The sequence below is a fragment of the Crinia signifera genome, chromosome 7 (genome assembly GCF_055691185.1).
Source record: "Crinia signifera chromosome 7, ASM5569118v1, whole genome shotgun sequence".
Lineage (NCBI taxonomy): Eukaryota > Metazoa > Chordata > Amphibia > Anura > Myobatrachidae > Crinia > Crinia signifera.
In genome coordinates, this window is record NC_139223.1 from 90,635,535 (window position 1) to 90,654,842 (window position 19,308).

Sequence of the window (19,308 nt, forward strand, 5' to 3'; positions counted from 1 at the left end):
CGGGCAGGAAGGTGTGGGAGGAACCCCCTGTAGTGGACGCTTCGGTGTCCCGCCTCTCAAAAAAGGTGGTGCTCCCAGTCCCAGGTACCTCTACCTTAAAGGAGGCGGTAGATAGGAAACTAGATAGCACAGTAAAGGCTATGTATACAGCCAGCGGGGCATCCCAACGCCCGGTGCTTGCTAGTTGCTGGATGGCAAAAGCCATCTTCACATGGGCAGGCCAGATACAAGAAGGCCTGTTGCTTGACATGGATGTGCCTACGGTAGCTGAAAAGCTACGCCACATACAGGACACAGCAAAGATGATGTGCGAAGCACAAAAGGAGTTGGGTGCAATTAATGCCCGGAACTCGGCCATGGCTGTGTCGGCCCGCAGGGCCCTGTGGTTGCGGCAGTGGGTCGCTGACGCGGATTAAAAACGCAGTGTGGAGAGCCTACCCTTCACAGGGGATAGACTCTTTGGGAGTGAACTGGATGATTTAATATCAAAGGCTACGGCTGGTAAGTCCACTTTCCTCCCATCAGCCTCCACCCTGGTAAGACGCCCTTCAACAGGGAGTACACAGCAGTCCTTTCGGACCTCTAGATTCCGGTCCAGGGCCAGGGGAGGCTCCACCGCCAATAGAGGCGCCAGAGGTAAGCCTAGGAAGGCAGCAACTGCTGCTACAAGAGACCGTAGCACAAGTGCAGCTACACCTAAGCCCGCTGCATGACGGGCCACTCCCACCTCGGGATTTTCCCGCGGTGGGGGCAAGACTGAGGTTCTTCAGTCACGTGTGGGATGCATCCGCCCTAGACCCTTGGGTCAGGGCCATTATTTCACACGGTTACAGGCTGGAGTTCGAAAGACCACCCCCCCAGAGATATTTCAGGTCGGGACTCCCTGCAGCAGCAGAGGATCGCAGAATCCTCAGACAAGCTGTGCAAAAGCTGGTCCTAGCACAGGTCATCATACCAGTACCAGCTGCAGAAAGGAACAAGGGTTATTTTTCAAACCTGTTTCTGGTTCCAAAACCAGACGGGTCGGTTCGACCCATCTTAAACTTAAAGTCCCTGAACCCCTACTTGAGGGTGTTCAAATTCCAAATGGAATCCCTGAGAGCAGTGATTGCAGGGCTGGAGGAGGGGGAATATCTAGCGTCCATCGATGTGAAGGACGCGTACCTCCACATACCGGTGTGGGCCCCACACCAAGCCTTCCTGAGATTTGCAATCCTGGAGGAACAATTTCAGTTCCAAGCCCTACCGTTTGGGCTTTCAACGGCCCCACGAGTCTTCACCAAGGTGATGGCGGAGATGATGTCCTTACTAAGGACTCAAGGGATAAACATCATCCCATACTTGGACGACTTGTTGCTGAAGGCAGTATCAGTGTCCAAGCTGCTGGGGGCCGTAGAGACAACAAGGCAGCTCCTGTCCCAACACGGATGGATCCTAAATATACCAAAATCTTCACTAATTCCGTCCCAACGTCTTCAGTTTTTGGGGATGATTTTGGACACGGTGGAGAAAAGGGTATTTCTTCCAAGGGAAAAAATTGCAGTGATACGCCAGCTGTTGGGGGAGGTGCTAGCCCCAGAAAGAGTCTCGGTCTACCTCTGCATCAGACTGATGGGAACTATGGTGGCCTCTTTCGAGGCTCTGCAGTTCGGGAGGCTCCACTCTCGAACTTTCCAGTGGGACCTGTTGAGCAAGTGGTCGGGCTCCCACATCCACATGCACAGGTTGATTCGCCTGTCTGTCAAGGCAAGGCAGTCTCTACAGTGGTGGTTACATACGCCAAATCTCCTGGCGGGGAGGATATTCGGGATCCAGAACTGGATCTTGCTGACCACGGATGCCAGCCTCCACGGCTGGGGGGCGGTTGCACAAGGAATGCGATTCCAGGGCAGGTGGTCCTACTTGGAAACTCAGCTCCACATAAACATCTTGGAGCTGAGGGCAGTACACTATGCTCTTCTAGAGGCTCACTCCCTCCTGGAGCATCAGGCGATACAAGTCCAGTCAGACAACGCAACGACTGTTGCTTACATAAACCGCCAAGGCGGCACGAAGAGCAGAGCGTGCATGAGAGAAGCTTTCAAGATTCTGACCTGGGCAGAGACACATGCTGTGGCAATATCTGCCATCTTCATACCCGGGGTGGACAACTGGGAGGCGGACTTCCTGAGTCGTCACGACCTCCACCTCGGGGAATGGAGTCTTCATCCTCAGGTGTTCGGAAGCATTGTAGATCTGTGGGGGCTCCCACAGATAGACTTAATGGCCTCAAGGACCAACCACAAGGTGGTAAGGTATTGCTCAAGGACAAGAGATCCTCAAGCAGAGGCAACAGATGCTCTGACAGCGGACTGGGCATACGACCTAGTATACCTATTCCCGCCCCTCCCACTATTGGGGAGAGTGTTACAGAGGATCAGACATCAGCGGGTGCAGGCAATCCTAATAGCACCGGATTGGCCCAGGAGAGCATGGTACGCAAGTCTGCAAAACATGCTGATAGAAGACCCGTGGCGGCTGCCTCTAAGAAGAGACCTTCTGGTACAAGGCCCCTTCGTCTACCAGGACTTAGGGCGTCTTCGTTTGACGGCCTGGAGATTGAGCGGAACATCTTACAGTATGTGCCTATTCCTATCCTTGCTGGCGGGTCGCCAGAATGTACGCCGCGTCTCAGTCTCCGTCGCTAGCGCGACGAAAACCCTGTCCGTCCCCGCCTCAGGGAGACGGACAGGGTTAGGGGGGGGGTTAGGGGGGGTGCGGGCAGGCGGCGGGGACCCCGGGTTACCACCGGCAAGCCGGCGGGGACCCGGGGAATCGTATGGAAGCGCCGTCGGAAGGGGACGCGCGCGCCTCTCGTGCGCGCGCGTCCCCTTCTCACGATCGCCATGGCGCTGGCGGGGGATGGCGGCTGGCGACGCCAGCGCCATCCCCTGCCAAGATGGGAACAGACCCATCTGTAGCTCTGAAAGGATTTCATTCCTCGGTCATAAACACCATGACCCAGGCCAGGAAGGCAGTGACAGCCTCGCACTACCATAAGATCTGGCGTAGATATGTGTCCTGGTGCGAACACATGAGCTTTCCGCCAGCAGACTTCAAATTGGACCGTTTCCTGCTCTTCCTGCAGGTGGGCATTGAGAAGGGACTCTGGCTGGGGTCTCTAAAGGTTCAAATATCGGCTCTTTCTGTCTTTTTTCAGAAAAAGCTGACGGTCTACCCTGAAGTCCAGACTTTTCTACAAGGAGTCTTGAGGATACAGCCTCCATTTGTGGCGCCAACGGCGCCCTGGGACCTAGATGTGGTCCTGGATTTTCTGCAGTCAGCCTGGTTTGAACCAGCGGACTCCATTGATTTAAAATACCTCACCTGGAAGACGGTGACACTACTGGCTCTGGCCTCGGCCAGAAGAGTTTCTGAGCTTGGTGCTCTCTCTTGTAAGAGCCCTTACTTGATTTTCCATCAAAACAGGGCGGAACTTCGGACAAGACAGCAGTTCCTGCCAAAAGTGGTCTCGGCGTTCCATATGAACCAACCGATTGTGGTTCCTTCTTGCTCAGGTCATAAGGATATTCCTGAGTCACTTGATGTGGCTAGAATCCTGCAGATCTACGTGAGACGAACATCAAGGATCCGTAAGACGGAGTGTCTCTTTGTGTTGTATGACGCACAAAAGAAGGGATGCCCAGCATCGAAGCAATCAATTGCTAGATGGATTCGTTCTACTATACAGCAAGCATATGTGTCAGCACATCTGACTATGCCAGCTTCAGTGAGAGCCCACTCTACTAGAGCCGTAGGAGCATCCTGGGCGGCTGCTCGGGGTGTGTCAGCATTGCAGCTATGTAGAGCTGCCACCTGGTCTGGTCAACATGCCTTCGTCAAATTTTACAAGTTTGACACTGTTGCCAGTGATGATACCCAGTTTGGGCAGGCAGTGTTGCAACAGGCTCCGCACGTTCCCGCCCTTTCTGGAAGCTTTGGGACCTCCCCAAGGTTATAAGACCTCAGTACCCCATCCTGAATGAAGGTGAAAATAGGATTTTAATACCTACCGGTAAATCCTTTTCACTGAATTCAGATGGGGTACTGAGCGCCCGCCTCAGTGCGGGGCTCTGTTGCACAGGTTGTTATCCTGTTATTGCCTTTCTGCTAATTGCAATTTTTGGCTTTCTGATAAGTTATAGGTCCGTTGACCTGTTTAGGAGCAGCTGAGTTTTGGTGACAAAATTGCTCCATAAGAATACATTTATGTTTCTAAGTAACACAATGACGGGGTTAACTACGTCTAGTTGAGAGAGTTATTGTGTGTGTGTGTGTGTTGTGGTGTGCTGGTGCAAATCTCACCATGTTATCTTAATGATTAGTTCCTACCTCACATACGTTATCCTTCCTTCGGGCACAGTTTCTTAACTGGCTAGTAGGGGGATATAGAGGGGAGGAGCCAGCACACCCTGGTTGAATAAAATGTTATGTGCCTGTCTCCTGTCGGATACCCTCTAATCCCCAAGGTTATAAGACCTCAGTACCCCATCTGAATTCAGTGAAAAGGATTTACTGGTAGGTATTAAAATCCTATTTTACTTCCCTCAATAGAACCGCCAGGCCGGAACAGTCCACCCTATTCTGCCTCTGAAATGTGACGTCTCGCAAGTAGTGAAGCCACCAACAGGAAAAGTGTACAGGTGGCCGCATATTCCTTTCGGCTATACACACTGCACGATGTACGCCTGGAATCTCTTGATGGGTGCTCCAGGCAGCACTGCAGTAGCGCTACTAGCTGCAGGGTGCCTTTTATAAGCAACCTGCTAGCCAGATATAGGGGCTGAGAGACAGTCACTGTGCTGCCCCTGGGATTCTGCAACCTCTAGTACAACCTTCCATACAGCTAACAAATTGGCACTAAATTATAAGTTACTAAGTTTAATGAAATAATCACTATCAACTGCAGAGGACTATCCTCAAAAATCCAATTGGAAGTGACAGTGGTGGTTCTAACTAGCAGGTCTTTATTAATAAAGTTTATGCCTTACTACTGCGTGTTCTGAGCTGACAGTATGAAAGGTCATGCTGCGATTTGGTAAGGGGGTACGGAAGCTGGGCCTTTTTATCAGACCAGGGCCTGGGTAGCTGGCACCTGCCCCCCCCCCCCTTTTTTTTGTTTTTGGTGGCTATGACTTCTGTGAGGCATAAAATTGACAACTGCTGCTGAGAGGTTGAAGTATTGGGAAAAGGGCCCCTTCAGAATGTTGCTATGGGGCCCAAAAGTTCTGGCTACACCCCTACCCTTATCTATAGTTAGAAGATCTAAAACTTGCATTTCGCAGGAAATGGTAATTTACATAACTATTGTAACAACATTATCACAACATTTTTAAGGGGTACATTTACTAAAATGCCTACGACTGAATGTTCTGAGCGGTGTAGGTGACATCACTGAACAATATTGTTAACCACATCTTTCAGTGTGTATGCACTATATTGTTTGCCTGGGATTTCTTCGGAAATCATTAACTATATTGCTTATGGGGTGGATCCAGATTTACACAGTAGCCAGGGTCTAAATGGACACTCCCATGACTTTAGCGTTTTTGGCTGCAAAAAAACCAGGAAGGTTAATCCACTCCATGTGGGTCAACTTCTCCACTTGTACTGTCAATGTATAGACTCTTGCTAGATGGCTGCTGTGGACAACTTCTCCACATTATGGGGGTTATTCTGATTCACTCAGAAAGGCACAATCCTGCAGAGCATATGGTTTTGTCTATTAGACAGTGATTGTGCCTTTCCGAGTGAATCAGAATAACCGAAAATAACAGAAATTTATTAGGATCAGAGATTCACAAAGTCAGAAATTTGGTAAGAAATCTCCAGTTTTTTTTAAAGCGGTAATCATTTACACTTCAAAATTAAACTGGTTTTGCAGTGTAAATGATTGCCGCTTTAAAGAAGAAAAAAAAAAATGGAGATTTCTTAACAATCGTCTCACTTTCTGAATCTCTCATCCTATTAAATTTCACCCTGTGTCTCCCAAGGTTTGTTCCAGCTCTCCCCCTTAAATTGGAATGGTCAAATTTTCTGGAGCTGGGATGAATAGTGCAGTCAAATGTGATTAAATGACAAAGGGTTTGTAATTTACAACATCCCTCCAAAATGTCTATTTGAGCAAAATGTGTCCTTGCTTTGTACTGATATTCTTATTCTTATTTATTTATTTATTTACAGTTTTTACAGTTTCTTATATAGTGCAGCATATTACGTTGCGCTTTACAATTGGAGTTGCATTTATATAGCCTACACTGTGTTGAACCTTATTATATTTAATATATGTTGTATGCAGTGTTGCAAGTAAGGGGGTACTGTGTGGTACGGAGTACCTGTAAGAAATATGTTGCAGGTACGCAGTACCACTTACCCCCTGACCCACTGTCAATTCTATTTTTATTTTAAGTCTAAATATAATGCATCCGCAGCACGCCCACCCAGCGTTATGATTGGTGCTGTATGCAGCTACCGGTTACTGCTGATTTAGCCTGTCACACTGACAGGCATCAGCGGCGCCGGCAGCATGAAGAGCAGGTTTCACAATTGTAAGCACAAGCTGCCCGGCTCTCCCCCAAGCAAGAGCCAACCCACCCCCAGCCATTCCCTGTTTCTCATTCCCTGTCTCCTGATGCCATGCCACTATTGTCATTTAGTCACTCCTCTAGCTTTGTGTGACTACGCCCCCCTCATGACACATGGCCACGCCCATTTTTGGTGGAGGCTATCAGTACCACCAAGAAAAAAATTCTACTTGCACCACTGGTTGTATGTTTTACTACTGTACTTGTCAGGTTCTTTGCCAGTAAAATATTCTTCCTCCCTGCTGTCTAGTTGTTAAAATTATTATGCAGTTTGTCACACGGCATAGCCTTGCAAAGGGCTTAAAGGTATCAGTATAAAAACAAGCAATGTTCCATGTAATATTTGATGATCTTAAGTGGCCATCCTTTTGCTGAGGTAATCTACAATTTATGTCTTTTGTGTATGTGAAGACTAAAGTGGTTTTGAACAAAATGAAAAAAATACATTGGTGTGCAGAACATTGGAGAGGTAATTTTTGGTATTTCCATAATTTGGGGGTTATTCAGCAAGGATCTCAATGAGCCATACAGATGTAGCTGTAATCATTGTTGCCATGTAAAACATTCCTGGGGATTTGTGCGGCCCCATCGCCATGCTCGTGGGTATATTTACTCCAGCAGGTCATAGAATCTAACTGAGCGGCTTGATGTGGCATAGCATTTCCCCGCTGCAGGTGCTGCATATGCTTTGTTACTGTTTATGGGCCAGATTCTCTAAGCTTCAAAAGTGATCAAATGGAGAGTGATAAGCAGCCAGCCAATCAGCTCCTACCTGCCATGTCACAGACTACCTATGAAAAATGTCAGGCAGAAGCTGATTGGCTGGCTGTTTATTACTGTCCATGTTATCACTTTTGAAGCTTAGAGAATCTGGTCCCTATGTCTCTTCTACATTGCAGCATTTCCTTTGGTTCTGGTGCCTGGGAAAGGAAGGGGTGTATAGAAGTAAAAAAAAAAAAAAGCTATTGATCTGTAGTGGCAAGAGGAAATCTAGGGTTTTATTCCATCCTCTTTAGCTGCGCTGTATTACTTCTTTTGAGTTAGTCCTACATTATTGGGAAAATCTCAATGGCGCTAGACTATAAGTCATAAGCTGTTCATTATCAGACGTCAATAAAAATTGATTGAAAATCTGAGGTAATTATGAGACGTTAGTGGTTGCTTGCAATTTAGTAAAACTTTGTGGAAACAAATGTCTTGTGTTGCCTTTTGGTAGGGATTCAAGAGTTCCAAAAAGATTTAAAAGGAATAGTTTTACTAAATAACCCTTATTCTGTGCATAGTAAATGAATAAACATACTGTTGTACTTTAAAATGGTCCCTTCAGTGAAAAAAAGATTACTATGTCAACAGGGCTGCCATCAGGGTGTACAGGGGTTACAGCAGTAAAGGGCCGGTGACTGCCTAGGGTGGACTGGATTGACAAGGTGACCCTACACAATCTATGTTTTGTTTTTTTGTTTGTTTTTAAGAATTGCATTCAAAGTGATGCAAATAAGCCCAAGGAGGAGACTAGGATTTACTGCAGCATATTCTGAGGTACAGTTCCCCCCTCTTGCTCATGGCTCTTCACTGCAGGCAGGGCCGGTGCTAGGGTGTACGGCGCCCGCCTGCAAACCATACATTTTGCGCCCTTTCACATTGCCAACAAGCTGCAGCCCGATTGTGGGAGTATATGCAACATGCGATCCTATGGAGGATCTCGGGTGCATGTACATGTATGCATCTCAGTGCTGTGTCCGCAAAATGTTGCAGGCACTAAAGGTGCCCATACACGCTGGGAGAATAGCATACGTTATGGGCTAGATCGCATCGCACAGCATGCATGCAATGTGTGTGCAATGCGATCCGAAAGCAGTACAAAAAGTATGTGCAGCACATTACACCCCTCTCATGACTGAGGGGGAAAGGAGGAAAGAGAAGGAGGAGATGGAAGAAGAGGGGAGGAGATAGAGGGGGCGGAGTGTTGAGGACTGGCAGTGGCACTGGCACAGCACACTGAGAAGAGGGAAGGAAGGGGAGGCGGCGCTGCTGCTTGTTCGTCATTTGATTGACAGCTGACAGGCGCAGGGAGCAATGGGTAGGGGGAGGATCTGGACAGGACATGTCATCCAGGCATTCACAGACAGCGCTACATGCCTCAGCGCAAGTGTTCGTGAGGAAGAGGGGGCAGGTCGCAGGAGGACAGTGGGTGCAGGGAGCTGCTCAGCCTCTCCATACTGCCGCCCGCTGTCAGACAGGTGCTACGGGCGGCGTGCAGGAGGCAGTGACAGTGAGGGCTGAGGCAGCTTTACCAGAGCAGGAAGGGAGACAGCGCCTTTTCAGCATGGCGCCTCCCTGCTTTGCAGGAGCTGCTGAGTGGGTAGCGCCGGCCCTGACTGCAGGCACAGAAAGTGCTGCAGTCTGTCAGCTGGCAACCAAGGTTGTGGCCACACCTGTATATACAGTCCCGGCCTCCTGAAGGCATAGAGCAGCTCATTTCTGGCAGGTGAGCAGAGAATGAGTGATAGTGTACACACATTAGACTAGCTCCACGGCTCTCACAGAATACTGTGGTGGATTACTTAAGGGTGGCAGCATTTTCGTTATGTCATGGTGCTGGGAGGAAGGGTAGGTTCGAGTCCCTGTGTTCTATTTTTCTTGCACTAGTTCTGATTGCAGCCCTTTATGCCTTTTTACGGTGGGTACACACAACTTCGGCTTCTCATTAAGGGCCAGATGTATCAAGCTTCGCAAAGTGATACAATGGAGAGTGATAAACAGCCAGCCAATCAGCTCCTACCTGTCATGTCACAGGCTGGGTTTAAAAAAATGACAGGCTGGAGCTGATTGGCTGGATGCTTATCAATTTCCACTTTATCACTTTTCAAGCTTGATACATCTGGCCCTTAGTGTGTATGCCCTATTTGCCTGCTCCCGCAGTTGCATGTGTTGTCTTATGGTCAGTCTTGCAGCAGTTCAGTTAGAAGTTATCAAAGGCCCCCATACACTATGTGTTTTGGGCCCGATTTCACCCGATTTGGATGGATCGGGCCGTGGAATCATCCCAAATCGCATGTGCAGACAACCCGTCCGGCTCGATGCGCGGCCCGTGCGCATCGGGTTGGAGTTGGAAGGTCGGACAGGCTGCACATTAATCACATTTATCGGATCGGACCCATCAGTGGCACATTGTGGGTGCTTTTTAGCATATATTGGGTCCGATCCCAGGTGTGTGCCAGCAGTGAAGCACCGCTGGCACACACCTATGTGCAGCGGCGGAGTCTGGGGGGCGGGCAGCGGGTCTGGCCTGCCATTTATTGGCTGAGCGGATTTTCTCAGCCAATCAGCGGCCATCCATCGGATTGGCTGAGCGATTTCTCTCAGCCAATAAACGGCCGGCCAATACCGCTACTAGTTCCCATCCTCTCCAGGGACCCCGCTACTGACTGCCCATCCGCCGCAGGGACCCCACCGCTGACTGCCCAGCCACCGCAGGGACCCCCAGCCGCCTCACACAGACGCCGGTGCCCGCCCCTGCCAGCTCCCTGGGCATTTACATGCAATAAATCGCATGTGATTTATTGCATGTAAATTTGGCACATCAAGTGCCAAATTGTAAGTGAGCCTCCCGAGGAGCTGCCGGCGGCTCTCAAGGGCAAACTGGTCCGACTTGTCCTTAGGACAAGTTATACTAGTGTATGGGGGCCTTAAGGATATCATGCCCTGGATGTTGCATGGAATGTTAGATCCTGCCAGTGTCCCTTGCATTGTGAAAATCTGCACTTGTCGATAGAGAGTCCTGCTGGCCAGCTACACATTTCTCACAAACCCTGATATAACTAAAGGCCTATACACACTTGGCGAATTTATGCTGAAAGCCGCTCAAAACACCAAGTTTAAATGACTTCAGCTCAAAGTTGCCCAGTGTGTACGGTCCGTCGATGAGCGGTGATGCGTGCTCATTGCTGGAAAAGCGGCTTATGTGCTGGTATTACCAGCAGATGAGCGGCTTTGTGGACGGCTTTGCATAGCGCTGCGCTGTGCAAAGCCGTCCGTCCCCCCCGGTTGACAGCACAAGGCAGGGGGAAAGCAGCAATGACCGTGGTCATTGCTGTCCATACACGCTGGGCATAATCACCCAGTGTGTATGGACCTGACTGTGCAAGCTCATGTGGTTACCTTAAATGGGAAAACTTTTATCTGTAACTGATTACCAACCCACCAAAATTATGGAACACCCTAATGATACTGTTAGCGCCAGCTGCTGTGTGTTACTGAATAGAACAACACTTGACTGGCTCAGTCGGGTGACATCTAGTGGCAGCTGGTGCGCAAAACACTTGAATTCCCCTGATAGAGCAGCATTAGGCTCTCGTAATATAGGGCGGGTATGAAACATGGCACCTGGGTAGATTGTGATTTCTAGCATAGACCTTTACTAATGTTAATAGCATTCACAAGTTACACTTTCACTGTTTACATTCGGTTCAAAGGATATTTCTGCCTTTTTTAGGTGAGTGACCAGACGGGCAGTGGCTATCAAATAAGATTAACCGCTACACGTGCCTGGCTTGTTTGTGTAAGGTTTTACATTTAAGGTTTTTTTGTACATAGATAAACTTTAAAAGGCCTTACCAGGATCCAGTACATTGGGTTTACTGATCATTTAAAGCTGCGTTTTGGGACATGTAAAAAAAGATACAGATATGCATGCAGCTCTATATTATGTAATTAAAGAACAAGATTGGATTGACTTCACATAGAATGCATTTTAATATATGAGAATTCTCAACAATAGTAATAAAATAATGAAGATATATAATTAATCATGAACAATATGTTACTAGATCATAAACCATTAAGAATATGTGCTCCCTGAGCTTTAATAGTCTGTTCCTAGGGGATGCAGTCAAAATCCCGACAGGATCATAATACCGACAAGGACAAAATCACGACCAGGACAAAATCCTGACATTTAAAACCCCGACAAGGTCAAATTACCGACATATAGAATGTACAGGTGAAACAGTCAACATGACTTTGTGTCGACAGGTCGTGAGGTCGACATGGTTTTTTTTCACTGTTTTTTGAACCGACATGTGCCGACAGGAGGTATTTCATGCCCTACCATCCACTAGGGCAGTGGTGGGGAACCTCAGGCCCGGGGGCCGTATGAGGCCCCCGTAGCTGGTCTGAGTGGCCCTCCTACCCACCCGGCAGCTTTGCCGGGAGTCAAGTACAGGGAACTTCTTGCGAGAGGTTGCTAGTTCTTGCGAGATTCCTCTTAATTAACAGCAACCAGAGACTGTCAGTCCTATTCAGTGGCAGCCGCCAGAACATGGGACGGCGACAGCAGGACAATTTGTAAGAGAATTTTTACATATGGCCCCCGAAGGATTTTTCCACCATACAATTGGCCCTTGGCACAAAAAAAGGTTCCCCACCCCTGCACTAGGGCGTGGCGGGAGAATAAAATAGTGTGCCGAGCGCAGCGAGGCACCGTGCCTGAAGCATCGCGAGCGGCTGCGGTTCAATTTCAACTGTGTCCATGTCGACCGTGTCGACATTCAGGTAAAAAAAAAAAACAGTGAAAAAAACCATGTCGACCTCGTGACCTGTCGACAAAGTCATGTTGACTGTTTCACCTGTACATGTCTAAATGTCGGTATTTTGACCTTGTCGGTATTTTGACCTTGTCGGGATTTTAAGTGTCGGGATTTCATACCGATTCCGTTCCTAGTATGCACCTGTTTTTCCAGACAGGAAAAATGATGTCGGACAATAATTTAAGGAGTAGAGTTCCCATTCGCTGTAAGGGGAGGAATGTCCAGCCCCACAGTGCCTCATATGCTCAAATCTGCAATCTTGCACTTTAATTATATAATATAGCGCTGCATATCTGTATACTTTTTTTACTAGTTTGTACAGGACTAAGGGGTGGGGGTTATGTTAAAATTTCTTTAAATAGAATCTGCATAATCCTGTATTACCACAGAATTAATTTCAAAAACATGTGTAGTCTAAAGAATAGTAGCACATCCTTAAACACAAATGATCATGGATATTACAGATGTGACAATATAAATTTAGCCTTCTTTTGTATTAACCTTCTGAGTGTCATCATCTCTGTGAGAGATACACAAAATATGAAGGCCAACATCTCTGAGAGATATGCAAAATATTGGACAAAAAATGCTAGTGTCACTCACATTTTGTAATATAAATTGAAATAAAAATGTTTACTGGTCATTATGATGAATACAAAGGATTGCTTGCCAATTTTCATACCAATTTTGACAAACTCACTTGGCACTCAAAGGGTTAAACAACCCTTCTAGTCTTGGTAGTGCCTAGCAAATTTTTTACTTTGTCCACTAAAAAGGGTCATATTTGTAGAGGACGCACAAGTAGCTTCTGTTGATTAAAATGATATGCGGCATGCCTACATTCTGAGACTACAACTGCATATGAAATGCAAAGGTACAGTGGGGCAGATGTATAAAGCCTGGAGAAGAGATAAACTGGAGATAAAGTGAAAGGAGATCAAGCACCAGCCAATCAACTCCCAACTGTTATATTTCAAACACAGTTGATTGGCTGGTGCTCTATCTCCTTTCACTTTATCTCCAGATTATCTCATCTCCAGGCTTAATACATCTTCCCCAGTGGGCCTTATTCAGATTGGATCGCAGATCTCTTAAAATCACAGATTGGGATTTTTGGAGATCTGAGCAGGGGAACTGAAATCGCTTGGCTATCGCAGTTTAAGTTCTGACCAGGGCCGCAGGTCCCAGTGTTTTCTGAAAAGGCAGAGGTGCCCTGGTTAGACTGAGGGGTGCCGTGAGGGCTGTGTAACCTCACATGCAGCTGCTGCTACTTTAAACATCAATGTCTTGTGCCTGGCTTTGCAGCTAGGCTACACAGCCAGGGAGCAGCTGATCATGTGCGAGCACTTCACTGTGCAGCGAAGCGCCCGCACTTTAGTGACGTGCCCACAAATTATTACAGGCACTGCATGGGGAGGGACCCAGAGAGCAGGTGGCCTTCTCCTGATTTGGGCGGCCTCCCCATACACCACCGCCACCAGTTGTAAAGTCTCAAAGAAGTACAACTGGATGTGAATCAGGCCCAGTTGTACTTTCTTATTAGCTCTGTTTTTTGTATTTCTTATTTGCTCTGTTTTGGAAATAAGATGAATTTTAATGGAGAAAGTCGCATACAAAGGGGTTGTCCACATACTAATAGGGGTAGGCTATCATTGAAAGATATGAACAATTATTATTGATTATTGAAAGCAGCTTAACTATTACATTGTGACTATCCACTTTTAGTGTGTTACAAATTATTTCCTTTTAATTGCTGTTGGTGATCTAGCATCTAGTAGATCTCTGAAAGTGGTTGCAACTCAACTAGAGACCTACCTGTCAACCCATGACATTTATGATCCATTCCAGTCATGATTAAGGAGAAGACATAGCACAGAAACAGCTCTGGTATGTGTGCTCAATGATCTTCTAAATGCAAGGGATAGAGGAGACTGTTCAATCCTAATCCTTCTGGACCTCTCTGCAGCATTTGACACTGTTGACCATGGGATTCTAATTGAGCGCCTGAAGAATTTCTGTGGCCTGGGTGGCACAGTCCTTTAGCTGGTTCAAATCATTTCTCGCTGGCAGGTCACAGAGAGTTTCATCAGGAGTATAAACTTCTCCACCAGTGCCTTTGTCTTGTGGTGTACTACAGGGTTCTATACTATCTCCCATGCTTTTTGCAGTATACATGCTTCCACTGGGTGACCTAATCAGACGTCATCGTCTGGTCGACCGCTGCTATGCAGATTATATGCAACTGTACCTGTCCTTTGCTCCAGGAACTGATAACACAATAACAACCTTAAATGGCTGCCTAGCTGAGCTCCAGGTGTGGATGAGTGCCAGTTGGCTGAGACTGAACCCAGATAAAACAGAAGTCCTGATGATAAATCACAGGACAAGATGGCAGCATAGTCATCTGACAGATCTTATGCATTGGGTGCACAGCATTAAAAAACTCCTGATCTTGTACGGAATCTTGCTGTTGTCCTGGATAGTCGCCTGACACTTAAACATCAGGTGTCAGCCACAATCAAACCCTCATTCTATCATCTAAGGCAGGCATTACCAACCACGGTCCTCAAGGCACACCAACAGTGCAGGTTTTAGTGATATCCAGGCTTCAGCACAGATGGTTTAATCAGAATCCCTCAGATACTAATTAAGTCACCTGTGCTGAAGCCTGGATATCTACAAAACCTGCACTGTTGGTGTGCCTTGAGGACTGTGGTTGGGAATGCCTGATCTAAGGAATATAGCCAGAATCAAGCACTTTATACCCTCCGAAGACCTGCCTAAAGTCATACATGCATTTATATCATCACGCCTAGACTACTGCAATGCTCTCTACCTGAATCTCCCATCAAAAGAATTGCACTGCTTGCAGTTGGTACAAAATGTAGCAGCCAGACTATTAACTAACCAGCCCCGCTCCTGCCACATAACTCCGATTCTTTACTACCTTTCCTGGCTACCTGTAAAATGGCGAATCGTTTTCAGGATTGGCTTACTCACTTTTAAGGCCCTACATGACCAGGGCCAAAGGTACCTTGATCAGCTTCTGATTCCTTACCGTCCTACTCGATTGCTACGATCCCTTGAAGAAGGACTACTAACAGTACCCAGAATTTCCCTGAATTCATGTGATGGTCAAGCTTTCAACTTTGTTGCTCCAACTCTAACTTTATTGGGCAGCACGGATGGTGTAATGGTTAGCATTACTGCCTCACAGCACTGAGGTCATGGGTTCAATACCCACCATGGCCCTAACTGTGCAGAGTTTGTATATTCGCCCCGTGTTTGTGTGGGTTTCCTCGGGTACTCCGGTTTCCTCCCACAATCCAAAAATATACTGGTAGGTTAATTGGTTCCCAACTAAATTAACACTAGAATGAATGTGTATGCGTGTACATGTGGTAGGGAATATAGATTGTAAGTTCCACTGGGGCAGGGACTGATGTGAATGTTCAACTATACTCTGTAAAGCGCTGTTGAATATGTATGCGCTATATAAGAAACTGTTAATAAATAATAAATAACTCTCTCGCACAGTGCTAAAGTCGTAACCTATTTGCTCAAGCATTTTGCAGTATACATGCTTCCACTGGGTGACCTACTGTCTACTGTTAAGCTTGTTTTGTATTTTGAGCTGTAAAGACAATGGTAAAGCACTTTGAGTCCTATTGGGAGAAAAGTGCTATATAAATATTATTATTATTATTATTATTATTATTATTATGTCAGTCGACATTTTATTCACTCACTTTTGTTGCTCTCAATTTGACTTCAGACATTACTGTTAAATTTGGTCTATATTGTACAGTATATACAGCAGGTAATAGCATATTTTTTTTTTTTTTTTTACATATTTTTGTATATTTAACTATTTTTTGGCATTCCTTATCTCTTTCTTTTTTTTCTTGTACTAGTCATATGGGGTTATTATACTTTTTATTCTATTAAGCACATGATTTGTTCCATGTTTTTGATCATTGCCTATAACACTTGCTCAAAATGGGTTTAACATTCCAGCCGATGGGATGCTTAGAGTCAGAATACTGTTGCTAGCATCCCGACTTATTGCCACCACACTGGCTCCAGGTTCCAGACTGCCGGCTTCCCGATCATAAGTATGGGGGACAGGTTAGCATTAGGCTAGGGGTTGTTTAGGTTTTTGCACTAGCGGGGGGGTTAGGGTTAGGCTGCGGGTGGTGGGGTTTAGGCTTATGCTTTTGGGAGGGTTGGGGTGGTGAGGACTAGGATTAAGCTGTGTTTAGGGGGAAAAAGGAGTATACTTAACAGAGTCCTGTCTGGATTGCCTCTATCAGGATGCTGGCATCTGTATGCATTCCATCTTGCTCACCAGCTTCGCTGTGCACATTCTCTGTCATCTCACTGGCCCTGGACTCCACTGCTTCATTGTCATTGCACATCCTTCAGTGGCTCTAAACCTTGTAGTTGCACTCACGCGAATGTACAAAGGATTTAGCTTGCACCAAATAAACCCCCTGCACCCCATTTTCCATCAGTTGCTGTGTTGAGAGCTGTAGAATTAGTTTGCTTACTTGTACTGTGATACCATGTACTAGCTTCTTGGTTTCCCCACTATGACAGAACTATGGACCGTGGTTGATACCATATAAATAAAGGTTAATTGAAAATCTTAAAAAAAAATTAGAAATTAATTGATTTGTGTGTATTTATTTATGTAGACTGTATAACTGAGCCAAGCAAGACTAGTTCTAGCCTTGCAGTAAAGGGGTGATGTTGAGATGAACACATGGTCCACTTGTAGACCAATTTATTTTGCTACATAGCCCAATGAAGTTCAACTGGGTGGTTAAGGTGTGTTGGAAAAGTTTAGCGAGGATGTGTGAAGGTTCTGACGATGATTATGGCTATATAACTTAGATGTGCAGATAGGGGAAACTCAACATATGGGTAATATGATATGCATTTTATTTCAGTGCATGTATGATTAGCAAACTTACGTTCAGGTGTGCACTATCAGCAGACAGGACACAGTACGCACGTAGGTATAGTTGTCTGCTTATGGATTTTACATTGTCGGCATGCTACATGATAGATGACACAACATGTTATTTTTTATTTTAAGAGAAGCACCAGGAAAGTAAATGGCTTAGTTAATTCCTCCCTGCAACTTGGCCCCTGTGATTTGAGATCCTAACCCCTCCTCCATGCATCTGAGTGGACTAGCTGTGAAAGTTGTACAGTCCTCTACATTGACTGCCTTTTATTACACACAGTTTGCTTCAATCTGACAGAGGTTGCTCTGCGTTGAGCTGTATTGGGTGCAAGTGCCTGCAGAGGCATTTCCCAAACTGCAGAAATGACAGGTATTGGGCTTCCATGGTTCTGCTAGATGAAGAGGAGTTTTTTTATTCTACAGATATGATTCCAAATTTAATTTGTAGTCAAATTGATGAATTGTTATGTTTTTTTGTTTCACATTCTTACCACATTTCTTTGTCTCTTGTAGGGCGCCATGGCCAAGATGGAGGGTAAAACCTCGCTCCTAGACAATATGATAGGTGTGGGTGATATGGTGCTCTTGGAACCTCTCAATGAAGAAGCTTTCATCAACAACCTCAAAAAGCGTTTTGATCACAGTGAAATATATGTAAGTGCTTCACTGTAAAGATCTATTTTGTCTATTTGTTTCACAAGTATATTTTGTGGTGGCAGGGCTATCCTCATTGTGATAGCAGCAGTGGAGTGTATTCGGCTTGGCACAGAGCAAAATGGTTTCTTTATTCCAAGATGTGAATCTACAACATGTTTTGTATGTATCTACCCTTTCTTTCTTTCTTTCTTTCTTTCTTTCTTTCTTTCTTTCTCTCTCTCTCTCTCTCTCTCTCTCTCTCTCTCTCTCTCTCTCTCTCTCTCTCTCTCTCTCTCTCTCTCTCTCTCTCTCTCTCTCTCTCTCTCTCATTTTCTCTCTTTCTCTCTATACTGTAGCTGGCACTCCTCCAATTGTATGTCTGGTAAGTAGACCAGCTGCCTACCCAAATGTACTGTAGACCTGTCATACACATCCACCAGCTGAACGGGACATCTTCAATAATGTCGATGTGTGTTTTAGGAAATTGTGTTCCTGGTTATAGGAATTGGTCTAAATAATTTGTGACTGGCTGATATAATGAGCTCCTGGCATAAATGATCTGTCAGGAGGCTTATGAAGTGATTTATGCACTTTAGGTGATGTGTATAGGAGTGACACTATAGAGTATCGTTCCGATAGTGCACTTCTGATTTCACTTGCAATGATTTCATCTTGATAAGCCTTAAGCAATGCCTCATCTAAATCCCGTTTATATCCTACCATTGGGTTGGTTGTTAATCTCCTATAGGTATAATGTTTTAACCTTCCACAAAATCTGCAGTTTATACCGCCAAGTAATAAGTATATCACAAAGCATGATACTGTAAGAAGCTTTATTACTTTAAAAGACCTGGAAATATCTCACTCACATGAAAAAAGATAAAACAAGTGTATTAGCAATACTGGAAACATGTAGTCGTTGAACCTTAACCCTTGCAGCCACTCCAGGAAATTCAGGACTTGTGACCATTCCAGAAATCACAGCATTTAAATGTAAATCCAGAGTCCTTCAGACACCTTTTGTCCTACATAAAAAATATTAAGTCATTACATCTTGGATGTCTTTCTTAAATGTAACATGTCTAAGACTGGGCTGATCATCTTCCAACCTTCCGCATAACCTAACTTCCCACAATTTAATAATCTATTGTTGACACAACAATCTCCTCTAGCTCCAAGTACACTGTCTTTGATTATTCCTTGATTCTGCCCTCTTAAACCACATATTCCGTACCTTTTTTGTAGTTTGTCTGTTTCCATATCAAGACTATTTCCAGGATCAGACTCTTTCTCATCCTGGATGCTGTCAAGACCCTCATCTGCTCACTGGTCATCTCCAGATTGGACAACTGTAAACTCCCTTATCTAGCCTCCCTAGCAAACAACTCCATCACACCTCCAATCTATCTTCAGTTCTGCGGCCATCTTCTTCAAAAGTACTACGCTCTCCTCACATGTTGAGCCCTTTACTTGCTCCTCTTCTTTTTTA

General features: G+C 45.8%; 1 protein-coding gene across 5 annotated transcripts in view; it reads left to right on the top strand.

Annotated features, from left to right (window-relative positions):
* The window catches only part of MYO1B (myosin IB), a 299,289-nt gene that overhangs the window by 38,144 nt on the left and 241,837 nt on the right, over positions 1-19,308 (top strand). For 4 of the 5 annotated variants that reach the window (XM_083153484.1, XM_083153488.1, XM_083153487.1 and 1 more), the window contains exon 2: positions 17,697-17,837. In XM_083153484.1, the coding sequence (XP_083009610.1) occupies positions 17,703-17,837 (135 nt within the window). In that variant the 5' untranslated portion in view covers positions 17,697-17,702. Of the gene's footprint in view, positions 1-17,417; positions 17,554-17,696; positions 17,838-19,308 lie in introns of those variants that run through there. The other variant, XM_083153486.1, reaches the window with a different exon arrangement.